This window comes from Ischnura elegans, chromosome 1 (assembly GCF_921293095.1).
Source record: "Ischnura elegans chromosome 1, ioIscEleg1.1, whole genome shotgun sequence".
NCBI lineage: Eukaryota > Metazoa > Arthropoda > Insecta > Odonata > Coenagrionidae > Ischnura > Ischnura elegans.
Window position 1 is genome coordinate 71204770 of NC_060246.1, and position 17275 is coordinate 71222044.

Sequence of the window (17275 nt, forward strand, 5' to 3'; positions counted from 1 at the left end):
GTCCCACAACTTTTTTTCAATGGGCCAGATGGATTTGAAAAAAATCGATTTTTCCGATCCGCCCTACTGTACACTCTTGCTTTTGGGGAGCTTCGGTGGTATGTGGGTTGCCTGTACTGATATTTTGTCGTCAATTCGAACACATCATAAAGTCATCCATTTCATTTAATCACTTATACATTTCGCATGCATAATGCTGAAAGTTCAATACATCATGGGCTATCATAGTAGATGGTATGAAATGTAGCCGTATAAAAAAATGAAGCATCAAAGGATAGGTGCCTCTTGGCTTGTGGTCTTCTCTGCAGATATGTATATGGCGGGTAGTTACCACAAGGGAAAACATTTCAGGGGGAGGAGCTGAAATCCGTAAAACCCCTTAGATATATGGACTCCCCATGTATTTTGTCATTTTTATATCCTAGAGAAAAAAATTTATTGTGGAATTTTTTGTAGTTTGCAACAGCTGAAAATTGGGCTTTATAAAATGTGATTTTTCTCTATGCTTTTCATGCAAGTCAAAAATCATAGTAAAATGCCCTGTGTGTATTGACTTCAGAGACAGTCACCTTAAAATTATTATTAATGGCTATATGTTGAAAATATACTTGATACTTTCTGAACTCTTCTGCCAGTTTTCTTTACATAACCTACCACTCACTGTTTCAATCCGAAGGTCGTTTTGTATCATTGAGGGTAGAGCTCACCCAATATTAAGGTTCTGGCATAAGAATGTAACACATTAAGGGCAGGTGGACTAGTTCCTTCCCTATGCCACCCTGCATTTTGAGGATCTTTATTTTGAGATGTCCGAAAGCTTCACAATGGGATTTGAACCAATATCAGTTGTTTGGAAGGCAGGACTTAAACCCACTATGCCACCACACTCCACTTATGCATTAGACGCAACTCTGAACCTAATTCTTCAATCAGCTAATCTTTAAACCCCTACATAATTCTTTTGCTTTACATCTTTCGTTACCGCTGCTCTATATGAATCTTGTCAGTTGCCTAACTCTAGCATTCTTCCCTTTCACCTGTCCTTCCACAATATTTTTTGTTAGAACATCATGTTGACGGATGTGACTGATTTTACTGTCCTATCTTTTACCCACAGTTTTCTAAAGACTTCTCTCCAACTCATCTTAGAATTTTTGCTTTATGTACTCATGCGATCTATCTATTTGATCTTCTTCTACACTATGTTTCGAAAGTTTCCAACCTTTTTTTTCTACTGGTATTACCTGTCATCGTCCATGCCTAATTACCATAAAGAAGCATATGTACTCCAAATTTAAGTCTTAATAAATTGCTTCGTACCTTCAACACGTATGTTCTTACCGGTAAGGAGACTTCTCTTTTTGAGGAATGCTCTCTTCATTTGGGCTATTCTATTTCCTTATAGCATAGTCCATTACTGGTCATTCATATACAAAAGTAGTAGAACTCCTCTCCTCTTCAAGTTTATGGTTTCCTAATGTCAGGTTGGCCTTCACCTCTTCTCTTCTACTGAAGACCAATATTTTTGTTCTACATATTTGTGTGGCGCATTAACTGCCACAACATGGAGTTGGACCTGTGGATAGGTGTTCGACTCCCAATCAGACAGCCTGCATTCGATTCTCGGCGCAGGCCAGAATTTTTACTGTCTTTTTCCAGAGAAATTACAGAATGTTCACAGAAGTCCCAGCACATCATTCGAGAGAGTTCACCGCCAATATATAAGCAAGCCATCTCGGCTACCGCAGCAGTCTGTATTTTGAAGTGGCAATAAATGCTCCTCTACAGCAACCTCATAAGAGTATTATTCAGCGTAGCAATCGCTACAGTGGTGACCCCAACGTAATGACTGCCAACCAGATATTTCGTACACGTACACAATGACATCGTGGGACCTCTCCTGTCTTGCGCCGGCTACCTACTTGGTACCTCCTCACAATAATCGACAGGTTCTCCCACTGGCCAGTCGCAGAACCACTAGTAGACATCACTGCAGACAGCATCTCCCATGCCTTTCTTCTTGGATGGCTTGCTCACTACAGCTGTCCTCAACACATCACCTGCGACCATGGACGGCATGGCGTTTGTTAAAATTATTTGCTTGAAAAAAATTATTTTGTTATATGTTTAAAATAATATCAATTTTTTTGGATTTAAAGAAAATTTGTTCAAAACTTTCATTTTGAACTAAATTAACTTTTGCTTCTACAGGGAGCAGCTGCAGCTCATGGGTATGCCCATGTGTATATGTAGGTACCTACTATATTATAACATATGCCTAAATTTTAAGTGTCTTCAGTATCAATTGTTAAGAGGCCACATAGGGATAATGGTTGGATGAAATCAGAAAAAATAATTCTTTGGGTCCTGCACAAATATACACTTTCAAGGTAGGTGGGGTGCCAATTTCCCTCACTCATTCTTATTTCTGTCATGTGGTCATCAGATTAAGGCCAGTGTCAGGCAGAAGGAACTGGGATAAACCACCCAGATATTGGCAATCTCATTTATTTCCAACTTTCTTAGTCAAATGCCATTCTATAGTGAAATCAGTTGGTCATGTAGCACACTGATGTATGGATTGCATACTTACTATCAGGTGATAATTTTCCTCCAATAATAAAGAGGTGTACTGAGTTTTAGATCATGGTGCCATCCAAGAGTGTGGTTGGACACATCTTATTCCCGGCTGTACCACATGTTTTACTGTCTATGAATATAGTAATATGGCTAAAATTCAAAGCACCAAAATTTTTGACTTTAAAGTCTATTTGTGCCAAATAGTGACACAATTCTTGTCATCACCATATGGTACCCAGCACCCAGGTTACTATCTTTTTTAAAGGCAAAGTTAGGATTTAACACACATAGGCAGGGGCGCAGCTAGGAATTAAGGCTAGGGGGGTTGGGTTTAGGCACAACCAATACTTACGGGTGTGAGGGTATTGCATACCTACCAGGGTAAGCAGGAGTTGCGGGAGCCCTCCTCCAGAAAAAAATTGAAGAATAATGGTTCAAAATTGTGAGTTTTACGGATTTCTGAGGGATATTTGATAAACCCTAACACTATTCCATAAGTACCTAATACTGATCCAAATAAGTAAAATGGATTAAACTTAAAAATTTCTCTGAGCTCTGGGGGGGGGGGGGGGGGGTTTTATTAAATTTTCACTATGAAGATAAAAGAAAGAATAACTTTTTGACTGTGCCTTGGCATTGAAGTGAGGTATGTTCGAAATAAGAAAATGTGGGCATATGGCAACCCCAATGACTGGATTATGAAAGGGGGGATGAGAGGATAGATCCCCCAAGCCTCAAAGGAATAAAAGCATAGTATACCAATGTTTTTCCTATTGTGATTATTTCCCGCGGCATTACGAGTGAAACACAAAAGTGTAAGTGTCCAAACGATGTAATCCAGGCATGTCATTTTTCAAAAATTTTCCAGGGTTGCCTGGGGGGGGTGGGGGTAGCCCGCCCTTATATCCCCCTATCCCCCCCAAAGCATTCTCCTAGTTATGCCACTGGGTGACCCCATTTAGCGAACCTGTTCTGTCCCTCTCCTTCCCGGCCCCAGAATAATCCTACAGATGCTCATGATTGTTATTGAATGATTCAACCCACGCCACAGCATATGTTTTCCGAGAAATTTTATTAAAACGATTTTCAGATGTCACGAAGGAAGAGCATAAAGAAACGTATAATTGAGGAGTTAGATGTTGATTAATTTAAGAATAAAAATTTATTTATATTGCGACATCATGAAACGTCGCTATTAACGGAGGGAAACGAACCGAGTACGTCCTTTTCATGACCGTATAAGTACAGTTAAAATTGGACGTAAACGTCGGATAACCGAAAGTATGGTATGACCAACAACAACTATAAATTAAAACACTCATTTAGTTTGACATCAGTTCAAACATCACTTAACATGCTCATGACGTAAAGTTAACAGAATAGGCAAATTGCTTATAGTTAACAACCATATCCTCGGAAAAGAACAATATTCAACATTCGCGCCATTTGTTTTCCTTGCGTTTATAATTTTCAATTGAAGATCGTGATTCGTCTCCGGACATAACGCGGTAAAAGCAAAAACTGGAGTAAATGACGCCAACGTGCAGGTTTTTATAGCGTATTCGCGATGTGTGGAAGATTAGCTTGGTAAGCATATCATCATTAGCCTTAATGGAAATTAATTTGCTTACAAAGGTATTTATAACATTTGAATTTAATCCTCTTCTTCTTTCAGTACTCTGTCACCTGACAGCATTTGCAAAGCTTGTAGTTTGAAAGACACTAAAGGAAAAGAGTACTATGCCCCCGAGTGGGTAAATTCTAACGATCAATGGTCTTATCGACCTTCGCATAATGTTGCTCCAACGGATGTTACACCTGTTCTTGTATCAGGGAAGCATTTTCCAGGTCTTGCGTCTGATGTTGAGAAAGCCGTTGTTCATCCAATGATTTGGGGAATGATACCACCATGGCACAAAGTAAATATAGGGGATGCAAATTATTATCTACTGGTAGTAGTATATATGCTATTTTCGTTCAGTACAACGAAGAGCAACGAACGGCAGGGCTTCTCTCGAACCAAATGTTCAAAAAGGGACATCTGATATGAGCATGTTGTTAGATATTTTACTTGCATTACTTGAATGACCCTCGAACCTATTTTAGGGTGCCTACAACAACCATAAGATGTCAACCAATAATTGTAGACTGGAAAACGTTTTGGAGTCTCGTCTGTATAGCGTCCCGTTGTATAAAGGACAAAGATGTGTCGTGATTTGTGATGGTTTTTATGAATGGCAGACGACTAAAGGATCTCAGAAGCAGCCATACTTCATCTACGCTCCACAAGTTGAAGGTGTGAGTATGCTCGAGGAATTGTAATTATACACACCTCTGTTACAATTATATCATTGTTTTCCCACTAACGCATGTATTTCTCCACCAGGAAGTGAATGCGAGTAGAATACACTGATACAATACCACGAGTCTGACTGGCTAGCGGCCTTCTCATGTTTGAAATTAAAAACAACTTACAACAATTATTGTGTGAAATATTATCTTCATTTTAAATGAAAGTAATTAATAATTGATGATATGAAAATATTAATAAGTTGCATGTACTATAAAGACAGTTTTTGAGCCCCTTTCCTACTTCGGTGATGCTTTTTTTTTAATACAGAGTAATGAATGACCAACGACCAACAAATCTGTCTTCTTGGCTTGAGATCAAGGCTTAAATGATTGAGGCCTCATGATGCACTAATCAAAACGGGCATAATAATGACTGTATGCAAATTCTTGTCTATTTTTTAAGTGTTTTGGCATGTGCCCTTGTGCCAACCCCTAAATCCACGTATGATTTTCAATCCTTTTATTTTTAGGTACGAATTGAAAATAAATCAACCTGGGATGAATCATGGAGTGAGGAAACTGGTTGGCATGGACCACAACTATTGAAGTTAGCAGCTCTGTTTGACATATGGGTAACTAATGTGTGGTATTTAGATTGGGGGATAAATTGCTTCTCAAGTAAAAATTTTTCCCTTGAAACAGAGCTGATTCTGAGCTGAAACTCCACTGAATGTGTGGAAACTGCCTTGAAACAACCTTGTCACTGCACTGCACTGCCTTGTCCTCAACAAGAAAAAGGGCACTCAAATGAAACTCTGATGCCATCCTCCCTTGCAAGTCCATTGCTTTTGAACTGCTTCTCCCTTGCTGCATGTGTGCTCCACTGATACTGAACTGGATAGTCGCCTCAGGCCAGGCCGAATTTATGGCTCCACTGCATCTCTCTTGCCGAATGTCTTTACTGCCCTGCCACAGAGCTGCTGCAGCATTTGGGTATCCCCTCTCCCTCAGAATTTGAACTGCTTCTCCCTTGCTGCACATGAGCTCTACTGACACTGAACTGGACGGTAGGCTCATAGGCCAGGCCAACTTAATAACTCCACTGAATCTCTCTTGCCGAATGCCTTTACTGCCCTGCCACAGAGCTGCTGCAGCATTTGGGTATCCCCTCTCCCTCATGAATTTGAACTGCCACTCCCTTGCTGCACGTGTGCTACCCTTCGTAAGTTTTGCCAACGTACGGAACCCATCTACCGGACATATAAGCGACCCCGGTTTTCAGCGGCAATGTATTTTTTAAATTTAGCTTTTGGCAACACGTATATCTTTCCCCGCGCGTAAAGCTGTCGGTTGCCGTTATTTCTCTCAAGTAGCTAGGAGCGATAGACGAGTGGTGAGCGTGGGTTAAGTTTATTCCTTCCATGTTTAGCCATGAGAACGTTGACATTGAATTCGTGTTTTAATCCAGGCAGGCGTAAGGATTTCGAGCTCCTTTTTCGGGGTTCTTGCCGCCAATAACGAATTCTTCTTTCAACGCCTTGGCGACTGCCATCCACTTTTCCTGCCTCATGGATACCCCGGACGAGGAGGATAATACACCGACCGGTCATCAATGCCGCGGATGCCGTGCCGTCCGTTAGTCATCCTGCGGAGGATCAGACTCAGTGAGCTCGAGCGGGCTTTCGAAGAAATAAGGAATGCGGGTGGGTTTCGCTATAGTGCAATGTATATTTACTGCTTATTAGTTACTGCTGAATGTTTTGGAATCTTGCGTGGTTTTCGTTTGGAGTTCACACGTAGCCTAAGTAACGAGTAATCGCTTCGTTTTTCATTGAACTATGATGCAAAGCGCATGCTTCCCCAGTGATAATTTAAGTTTTGCTTTCTATAATTTGAATGCTTCACACTAATGCACCATATAACTAATAAGCCAAGTAAAGGAGATTTTTATGTGCAATTTTGCTAATTTGATTTTGAGTTAAGTCGTTTGTGATTCTCATCAGTCATGTTTCTTCTTTATTGCAGGAGCATCTAACTTCCATGACTTCTTTCATTTGGAATATTTTTGTATGTGCTTTTAACAGTTATTAATTTATTGATGTATTTTCATGTTCTAATCAATTGTGTCTTGAAAAATGTTGTGGTCATTGCAGTTACAACTATTGTTGATCGCAATCACCTGTCCACCCTTAATCTTTTATCATGCATGCAAAGTTGTGGGAGAAATCTGTTATGTGATCATCCACTGTTGGCTGGGTAGCGCAAGTTGTTAATTTACTGTGTTACATATGATTTGACAAGGGAATTTAAATGGATTGGGTAGGGGAAATGTATTCAGCCAAACAAGGGAGTTTCAGCCTGGTATACAAGGGGGTTTCAGCCCAGCTATCCAATGGAGTTTGTCTAGCTAGCCAAGGGAGTTTCAGTGAAGCTGGTGGCCAAGGGAGTTTCAGTCTAGTTAGTGGCCAAGGGAGTTTCAGTGTAGCTAGCCAAGGGAGTCTCAGTTTAGTCGGCCAAGGGAGTTTCATAGGAGTAGCTGGAGTTCTTTATTGCACTGCTACTGCACTGCCATCCCTCTTCCAAACTCCACTGATTTGTTTCAATTTCAATGCAGTTTCTGCAAAGAAGCAAGACAGTGAGTTTCAAGGTAGTTTCAGCCCAGTTTCAGTCAAGTTGCAAGGGAGAAATTTTTACCTGAGTTTGTAAATGGCCTGGTTATTCCTCTGAAATTTCAAGGATTTTCTCAGTTTAGGAATGCAGTTCCTTGATATGCATTCTGAATTTTTGTAGGAAGGCAACACGTACAGCTACTCAGTTATAACGATGGAATCAAATGATACCTTGAATTGGCTTCATCACAGGATGCCTGCTGTGTTGAATGACGAGGAAGCTGTGCTAGTATGTGTTTGGTTGAAGTGGTAATTCAATGTTTAGTAAAGCTCTGGCCCCATTCTTTATTACCTGATTTATCTTTCTTTCCAGAACTGGCTAAACTTTGGAAACCTTCCTGCCAAGGCAGCTCTTGAACTACTCCAACCAACTAAGCAGTTGATTTGGCATCCTGTGGATACCCTGGTAAACAACTCCAGGAACAAGGATCCACGTTGCAATAATCCTAAGTAAGAGCTTAGTATTGCTGGTTCTTTTCTGTCAGCTGATAAACCCCTCAATATTTTTCACTATTGAGGTAACTGGTGTCAAAAACTCACACCACTGATGTCATACAATGTATATTTTGTCGAGGAACACATTCATGACATATTCTTTTTTGGGAAATATCTGTAGTAATATTGAGCGTATACCGTTTGAAGAACTTTATGGCCTCGCTATATCTGATACATGTAAAACATAGGCCGATTGGTGATACAAAGACTATCACTCGCTATATGCCGTACTCGCTATACCGGGCTTCCACTGTATTTCAAAATTATGGTTGGTCCATATCTGCTGGTAATGTGAACCTGCTGGATTACTTATTGTCATTCTTGAACATGAACGATTATATTGAAGCTATTTGAATCTAACTACATGATACTTTTTGCCATTACTTAACTTTTTTTACATTTCAGAGAGTCAAAGCCAAAGTCAGCAAGTAGTTCTCTGATGGAATCATGGCTTAAGCGTAGCAGAGTAAAACAGGAAGACAGTGGAAGTAATGATGGTGATGTGAATTCACCATGCCTTGATCAATTTCCTTCTAAACGGAAAAAGGAAGATTAAATGTGAGGATTATTCAATAAAAAGTTTCTTATTAGTTTATAACAAATATAAGCAAAAAATTTATTTGTATGAAAGTTGGTCCGTCACATGAGATTCTTGTAGGAATATGTATTGGAAATGTATTTACATGTGTACCCGGATATTCTCAGGGATATTTTTCTGTTTTTGTTGTGGTATTTTTTATTGTGATTAGTACAAACAAGTGAATCTGACATTCAATTCATTATAATTAATCTAAGCTGCATTTCAGTATTTGAGAAATCAACTTTTTGTCCGCCAACTCTCTTCATTCTCCTTGATGTTTACCAGGCTAATAGATACTACATCTCATTTTTAGTCTTTTGGATTGTTACTTGTTGAATTTTTTTCTTTTGAAATACATCATTTATTACAAGCTGTAAGTTTCTGTTCTGGTTGTTTTTGTAGTTCTGTCTAATCTTAAATTGTATTAATATTTTAAATAAATTTTATTCTTTATAATACGTCTGTAAGAATGTTTAAGTTTGGAAATGTATTTTGATTTCCAAGCATGTTTATAGCGATAATTGTCACAGATTTTTTGTCTCAAGCTATGTGTACTTGAATTACTTGTCTTTTTATCAAACTTCTTGACCTTGAAATACTGCCCTAACAATGGGAATATTTTGGAGGCTACTGTTTACAACGGAACCTCCTGCATCTAGAAGTTCTTTGGCTGTGTTGAACCAGGACAAGATGAACCACAGAAGGAGTCCATAAAATAGTACGGAGAAAGCTTTGTCAACCCAGTACATCCTAAAAAATAAATAAAAAATTTAATTATAACCAGGAGATGGTACCTTATCTAAAATTAGCTGTTTTCAATTGGTTAAATTGTGCACTTGAAGTGAAAAGCTAAGTGGTGATAAAACTGTAGTACATCATCATAAGTTAGTACATCGTCACAGGTAAAACAAAACACTGTGTTGGTATGTTGGAACGGGAAGATTCGCAGCAGTGACCAACCCCAGCCTCTCAACCGGAAACCCTTCTCTAACACATGTTCAACAGTGAAGAAACCTTAGCGAGGGTTTTGGGGGAACTTGCTAAGGCTGCTTCTGTTGAATCCAATCGTTCGCTTAACTCCGAAGGAACCTTTGCGATGGTTTTGGGGGCCTCGCTAAGGTTGCTTCAGTTAAGGAAACACATACACAATCAATCACACACTCAACACTTACTCCGTGGGTTATACTCCGGGAGAATTTGCTCGAAAACGAGCGATGGAACTGCCCCCTGGACGGGAGAAGCGTACCGGTTTTGGAATCAGAGATTCCCTTCTCAATGCCACAAATGTTTATATTTGATCAGAATTCACAGTAAAAGGGAAGATTATTCCATTTTCTCTGAATTTTTTTTTTTCCGCCTGGCCTGCCTCCAAAGTCAATACAGTTTTGTATTTTCTTTCTTACTCTCCCCAAATTATCCTTCCCTTGCCAGCATGTCTGTTCTGGTGCATTAGACCTAGGATGCTGTTTACCTCTCAATTTAACTAATCTGCAAATTTTGAATCATGGGCATTGAATTTTTGGCTCTTTGATAAGCGATAGGGTATCTTACCTCCTCATGTGCCTCCTTGCACTTGGAAGTGTTGACAAATCCTCTTTCATACAGTATTGCCTTGCTCCAAGTAGTGTGGTTTTCAAATACTCCTCCTCATCGAGTGGGGCATAATCCATGTAAAACTTATTTTGGTCTTCCACGCTTAACGACTTGGCTAGAGAAACAAAATTTTGGTTGTCGAATTTCCATTCACGTGTTGTAAAGTACTGGAGTACTTCCAGTCCATCTTGTATTCTTCTTTGAATTCTAACCATGCTGTTGAAGTCATAAGAAATGCCATTAGATGTTTGGTTCCTCAGCTTCATTTTTACCTCATCATAATATGTACTCACAATCGTTTTTGGCGGCAAAGGAGCATGATGAAATCTATGAAGTATGCCGGTAAAAAGTGAAGAAATATAACACATATATTGTGGGCCAGGCGTGTGCTTCGCATATTGCCATCTGGGTACCAAACCACGCCTTCAAAGGGATATTCATTTATGTGCTTCCGAGCAATATTCAAAACTTCTGTCCAAGTGATGGGCTTTAACCCTGCCTGAGCAAGGTTGTAAACAGGAATGTCCTTATTTCTGAAAGAAGAATATAAATTTTTACAGTTTAAAACTTGATACTCGAAGTACATTACTTGAAAAAAATGTTAATTTTTTTCAATAAGAGCTTGGAAAAAATTACTGGTTTGCATCAATTAAAGCTTATGTGTTTCGACAATAATTTCATCTAATGCAAAAAAATCATATTAATTTATGCAGATATGTATTTATTAAGGTTGTAGTAAAGCATCAATTTTTGAACATAGTAATTTTGTAGTAATTGTTTCAATATTTTTACACATTAATACTAGTTTCAGTTATAAGTTGGCTAAAGATTCATGTCGTGCTCCAAGTAGCAACTTTATTTCTCTGATGGATAAAAATTCATGATTTGATTACGTTGTGATTCATGCAGTATTAGATGACCAGTAAAATTTTTCAAAATTGCTAAAGCAGTCATTCCTTGAAAAATTTAAATGAAGCGTTTAAAAATATCTTTATGCCATTTTTAGATTTTAAATTTTTGCTGTGAGGAAAAAATTGTCGCTAGTTATTAGTTTTGGAGTATCTCACTTGTTGATTGCAACTTTCCAGGCAGAAGCAATCATGGCATTAATGGCCATGTCGACGGGAATAACTTCAGCATGGTATTCGCCCTTGCAATGCATGCTCCTTATCACTCCTTTTCCTGCACCCACCATTAATCCGACAGGCCCATTGAGATTGTCCACCCAACCTGGTACAGGTTCTTGCCACACTGGTGTGACTGAAATTGAAACAAGCTGAAGGTAAATTTTTTTCTATTTTTGTAAAGAATCAACTGTTATACATGTGGACTATAGGGAAATATTTTGAATAGATACCTACTGATAAGTGAGTAATACCCACTAGGGATAAAGACAGTTGGCATTCTCTTGAAAGGTTGAAATGTATTATTGGAGGAGCTGTTACGTGGAGAATGCCAAGTTGACTTTTGGCTCAAAGTCACGATTTCTTTTATTTTATCCCAGATGGGATGACAAGGAATTAAGTGCGATGAGTTGTGAGTAATTTGGAGTTAACTCAATTCATTTTTTTCCCCCTTTCGGTAGCCATTAAATTGTATTATAATTGATTTTCATGTGCAATTTCTCATGAAAATGTGTTCAATATAAAAGTAACTTGGTATATGCCATTACTTTAGTGCTTCTACATCAATATTCTTTGCTTGAATCTTGCTCTCTGGACATCTGAGATGCAGTAATTTCAACATAGCTGATGAATATTCTATGTATTTGTATGAATACCTGCAGTTGGCAGTTTCCCTTCAGCCAAAAGTACATTTCATGTGTGTTCTGAAAGTAGATCTTACCAATTGAAGGTCTCACGATAGCCACTGGCATGTGCTTCCGTTCATGTTCAACTAATGTCTCTGCCAATCGCTTGGAAAAAGTGTAGGTGTTGGGATGTGGATGAAGCAGCCTAAAAGTAAAACCATAGCTGAGATTAATTCATGATGTCCACGTAAAAGGCACTGGAGCTATTGGCTCTAGCAACTGTACAAGTATCAATCATTTTTTTTGTGTTTGAACCCGAGTACTTACTAGTATAGTAGTATTACTACCTTACCACTGTGTATCAGTTATGCCCATTGATAAAATGGTTATCTTTTTGCTTCATTTGAATAAAAAGATTTCATTTATGCTGTCATTTGAGCAGTTATAGCCATAAGTATTGCTAGGGATCATTCAGTCTAATTAATTGATGGAATGAGTCATGAAAACTAATAATTGATTTTAGTGATTTGAATGCTCTTATTTATTTTGATATTTTTGGAGTGCGTAGGAATCACCTTAGTGTTAGAGCTATAAGTAATTATTTTGTTCAACCCATCAGCTGAAATATAATTTCAATGAGGGTACATAAGTGATTATGTACTTCCATTTTCATTCCCTAGGAAAATAAATTATTTTCCACCATTTGCATGTTCATCAGGATAGAGAGATATTTTTATTTGACTTTTTTTTAAGCCTTTGGTTTGCTGAACTCATGCACCTTTGCTAGCTAGGCAAAGATTCAAGGGCAAATGATTCTGTTCTAAATAGAATATGCAGTATATAATATCCTCATTACTCTTCGATCTGTTCGCTATCAGTGATACCTTTTCTGCTATCTGCTAAAGCAGAATAACAAGCAATGGCATAACATAGCTGTTGAACAAAATGATAGAAGGTTTGCTTTAGTATCACCTGTTGCAGAAACATAAGATTCATTCTACTGTAGAATTCTCATTCTCACAAACCAACTCAATGATTCGATATGTACCTTTTGTGATCATTAATAATTATGGTCATTGGAGTACATACATATATGTATTTGTTTTGTCAGACCTTAGTAATATTCTAGGCAAAGCTAAGGCCATAGCAAGCAGGGGAGTCTTAGAGTTTCGGGTGCCCCTGAAATCTTTGGAAGGTACAGTCAGAAGTTCAGTAAGGCTAAGGTCGAAACACACTCGGCTGATAAAATCAAAATTTTTGGAGGTTGCCGCTTTGTACAAAAGTATTTAGTTATATTTTCTGATATATTACCTATTCAAACGAATTGAAAAACAAATTACATAGCTCTAAAATTTACTCGGGGCCTATTTTACATGCTTTTGGTATATTTAATCCAGTGGCAGATCCAGAGAGGGGTTAGGAGGGGCTAAAGTCCCTTGGGTATCCAATTTATACTGGATAGAATGTTAATTTTGTTTGCTGGGATGTTACCCCACATCAGTGGCGGCTCGTGAGTCAAATGCTGGGGGGCACACTCCACCGAGGGGTCAAATTTATAAAATATTTTGTGTATTTTAGTGAGTTTTTAAGGCAATTAGAAATTTGTGATGCCTTATGTTCGTTTTTTTTCAACAAAAATACCTTGTTTCCTAATGAAGCTTGATTGAAAAATACTATTAGATATACTGAAGCTTAAATATTCTATGGGCATCTATGTATCAATTTACTAAATTTGTAATGGTTTTTTGACATTTCTTCTATTATTTTTTGAATTCATAATCTGTATGCACTATCTAATGGACTGTCACGTCAACTTCGCCTAACACGGCATAATCCATGCAAGCATTAATATGTTTTTCACTCAATTTATGTTTTTTGACTTTATCATTTAAATGTTTTAAATCCGAGACACCATCCATGCACGGTCTGCAACTCCCATTACCAAACAAGGATGAAAAAAAAGAATGTTTAACTTAGCACCCACATAACCAATCAGCATAGTTGTAAATATTATTGGAAAATTTCCTGAAGAAACTGTTTCGTGCTTTGGAGGCCTTTTGTTGCTGCTTTATATTATCTATAGGCCTAGGGGGGCCTAAATTCTCAATCCTATGTTTCAGGTCCCTAATTCCATTACTAATAATAAAATTCACATCGTTGGAAACAGACGAGACCATTATGACTCACTTACACTAACAATCACTAACTCGATTAACTCAGCTACAACTAGACCTATTTACATACCAATCACTCATTCGATGAAATAACTTACACATAATAAGTCAACTGGTCACCAAAGCAAGGTATTCTGCAACACTGCAGCACCAAGATTATATGGCCGCCGGCCGGTATGCGATGTCAATTCCCTAGATACGTCACTCTGCACATGCCTGGGCGGCATCCCAAGACTTCCATAAGGCACAAGCTTAGACGCGTCATAGCACCAGCAGCCCCCACTACGACTCACTCTTCATATAACTGCATGGTGATGGATTGGGACGTTCTGGCCAGTGCCCCACGTGTACCAATACGAACTTCTCGCACAATTTTTGCGTGTTTTTCCTACGTTTCGATGTATGCGATGGCAAAAACACTTTGGTTAATTAGATGTATAATTATAATTGAATGGGTATTTAATTTTTTTCCTTTTGCAAATATTTGGGAGGGGCGGCATCCGAGAGTCCTTATGGGCAAGCCGCCACTGCCCCACACTAAGCTCCCCACTTGTCCCTATCCTGAATCCACTACTGAGTCCAAGTGCAGGGTTTATACCAGTCATGGAAATTAGAATTAGGACTGGAAATCATGAAAATGTCGAGGATATTAGTTCATGGTCAGGGAAAGCTCCAGAGGCGAAGGCAAAGAAGAGACATGGTTGAAAATTTGTAGCGTGGGTGCATCTGAGCGGCGAGGTGGAAGTCTTGTTGCTCTCCTGGACTGGTGGTGGTGCTGTTTTAGCACTGCTTGGCTATATTTCTGCTACTGCAACTCCACCTTGACTTTATTTCACAATATACGTGGCTGCATTGTCTCATAAAAATCCCAACACATTGTTAATTGCTTTGGAATTGGTATAAAGAGAAATTTTAAAAATTCAGACAAGAAATCAGGGAAAAGTCAAGGAAATTGAAAAAGGAAAGTTGGTGTGAACCATGAATCGTTATTGGGATAGTTGGTAATATTCCCCTTGTAAATCTAATAAAAAGCCTCCACTGGCTGGATGAGAGGCCCTTTCAAGCTGCATCCAACCCATGGGACATTGGCTGGAGACCCATTGTGTACACTTCAGAGAATGGAGCATAGAAGGGCATATATGTTTACATGTCAAGGTTGGCCTCTCTTTTTGTTTGGAAAATCATGGAGTATATGGGAAAATTACAAAACATAAATGTGTTTTAAATTTTATTAGTGGTTTTTCTTCTTAGGTGTAGGTATACCTACGATATTTGAATGTACTATTGTCAACATTTGATTCAAAAGGTGCTCCATAAGATTTAACATGCATTTTACTGTTGTAATTTTACTGAAATTTTTAGGCTTAATATTTCTCTATGCTCATAAGTTCACTGAAGGGTAACCCTCCATTAGTTCACACCAAACTTCCTCCCTGCATGACACCACATTAATTGGTTTTTATTCATTTTGTCATTGTTTCCATGTTGTGAAATGAGTAGTTAAAAAGATATAACTCATGGTGTATCTACACTATGCATGTATGAGGTGCCACCTTACCACCGCTACGGAGTGGCTACAAGATGAACCTAGGCATGACTTACTCTTACTTACTTAGGGTCACACCATGCAGAATGAAGTACATACATCTGTGACCTAACAGTTGGTCTCACTGTAGTCTGAACAAGGGAAGGGAGATTGAGCTATGCAGCGAACGTATTAAGTACATTTTTTCACCTATAAAGATGAATATTAGGTAAGGTATATGCTATGAAACTGCCAGGAAAATTTTAAATATAGTCTGGAAAAGTCAGGGAAAATCATTTTGTTATTTGAGTGGCTATCCTGGTCAGGGGAGGACAGGCCAGGGTAGGAGGGTGGGAATGCCTGCTAGGGCCCCCTGCCCAGTGAGGACTCAGGGCCTACAACTGTGTAATGCATTTGTGCATGCTGTCCCGTGCACCCAAGAATGTGAACGTCCTACCCTATGAGCGAGAAGTCTCTAAAGTGGAATGTTTAATTTGAATCATTAAAAAAAACGCTCGCGTTGTGTTCTTTCAAATTTTTAAGGGGGAAACTTGCAGTTTGGGATCCCTGGGTTTAGTCACCGCAAGCAGGGGCGCAGCTAGGAATTAAGGCTGGGGGGGTTTAGGTGCAACTAATACCAGGGTGTGTGGGGGTATGGAATACCCCCCAGGATAAGCGCTAGGTGCGAGATTAATAAATTGCGGAATTTTAAGAAAAACGGTTCAAAATGGTGAGTTTTACGGCTTTCTGAGGGATATTTTATTAATACTTACACTATTCTATTAGTAATATCAATCCAATTAAGTAAAATGGATTAAAATTAAAAATTTCTCTGAGCTCTGGGGGGGGGGGGGCTTTAACCCCCAAAACCCCCCCCTCGCTGCGCCACTGGCCGCAAGGACCCTTGGGTTACCACTTCGCCTCTGACCCAGGTATATGATCGAAGGCTCCCTTTTGATTTTTCCCAGACCCCCGTACCTGGGTGTGATTGCATCCAACATGGCGTCGTCCATCCACTTGACGCACCGAATGATCTCGTCGGGGTCGACGGGCGTGGGGTAAGTCTTCTCCTCCAGCAGCTCGTGGTCCACGTGACAGAAGGCCGTAGAGAGATGAATGAAGGCCTTTACGGGCGACATGGAACAAAGAAGAAAACATCCCGGTGATTGATCTCTCCTCGACTCGAGAGGCACTCGGCTTTTGTTTGCTATTGCATCCGCGTTTGTTTGGCTTGTGAGGTCGAGCGAGACACCTGACCGGCAGGGGACGGTACGAACCGCAGGAAAATGCCATTACGGGTAATAATATGTGTCTGGTCGTTCAGGACTGGAGAGCGTAGAGTATTAGTCGATGATGAGGAATTACGCAAAGGAGTGCGTAATTATTCGTCGTTCGGAAATAACATCGTGCGAGTCCGTTTCCCGTTGACGCCCTTTTAAAAGCACATTTGTTTACCATTTTTGGCGGCCACTATGAATTGATTAAATCGTGTCTCTTGCCTTGATATGGGAAGCGTGTTAGCCTAGTGAGTAGATCATTTGGGTAAAATCTTTAAAAACTTTGTGAAGACTTCGGAAATCCCGAAAAAACGTCGATGTGCGAGGTGGCCCAAAGAAA

The 17275-nt window shown here is 39.3% G+C and overlaps 2 protein-coding genes across 3 annotated transcripts in view; one reads left to right on the forward strand and one right to left on the reverse strand.

Annotated features, from left to right (window-relative positions):
- Positions 1-3186: 3186 nt before the first annotated feature.
- Positions 3187-9072, forward strand: LOC124163052 (abasic site processing protein HMCES). Of its 2 annotated transcripts, XM_046539839.1 has the most exons (7): positions 3191-4167; positions 4256-4499; positions 4687-4878; positions 5403-5504; positions 7663-7770; positions 7855-7991; positions 8442-9072. In XM_046539839.1, exons 1-7 carry the CDS (start codon positions 4148-4150, stop codon positions 8590-8592), a joined length of 954 nt encoding a protein of 317 aa, XP_046395795.1. In that variant the 5' UTR covers positions 3191-4147; the 3' UTR covers positions 8593-9072. The 2 variants fall into 2 exon arrangements, with proteins under 2 accessions (XP_046395802.1, XP_046395795.1); XM_046539846.1 differs by lacking the exon at positions 7663-7770 and having other exon boundaries at positions 3187-4167.
- LOC124163046 (putative fatty acyl-CoA reductase CG5065) overlaps positions 8624-17275 on the reverse strand; it is a 34434-nt gene continuing 25782 nt past the window's right edge. Inside the window, exons 3-8 of the mRNA XM_046539831.1 lie at positions 16637-16782; positions 12055-12164; positions 11277-11469; positions 10503-10742; positions 10168-10425; positions 8624-9366 (exon numbers count right to left, since the gene is read on the reverse strand). Of these exons, the coding sequence (XP_046395787.1) occupies positions 9192-9366; positions 10168-10425; positions 10503-10742; positions 11277-11469; positions 12055-12164; positions 16637-16782 (1122 nt within the window). The 3' untranslated portion in view covers positions 8624-9191. The remainder of the gene's footprint in view (positions 9367-10167; positions 10426-10502; positions 10743-11276; positions 11470-12054; positions 12165-16636; positions 16783-17275) is intronic.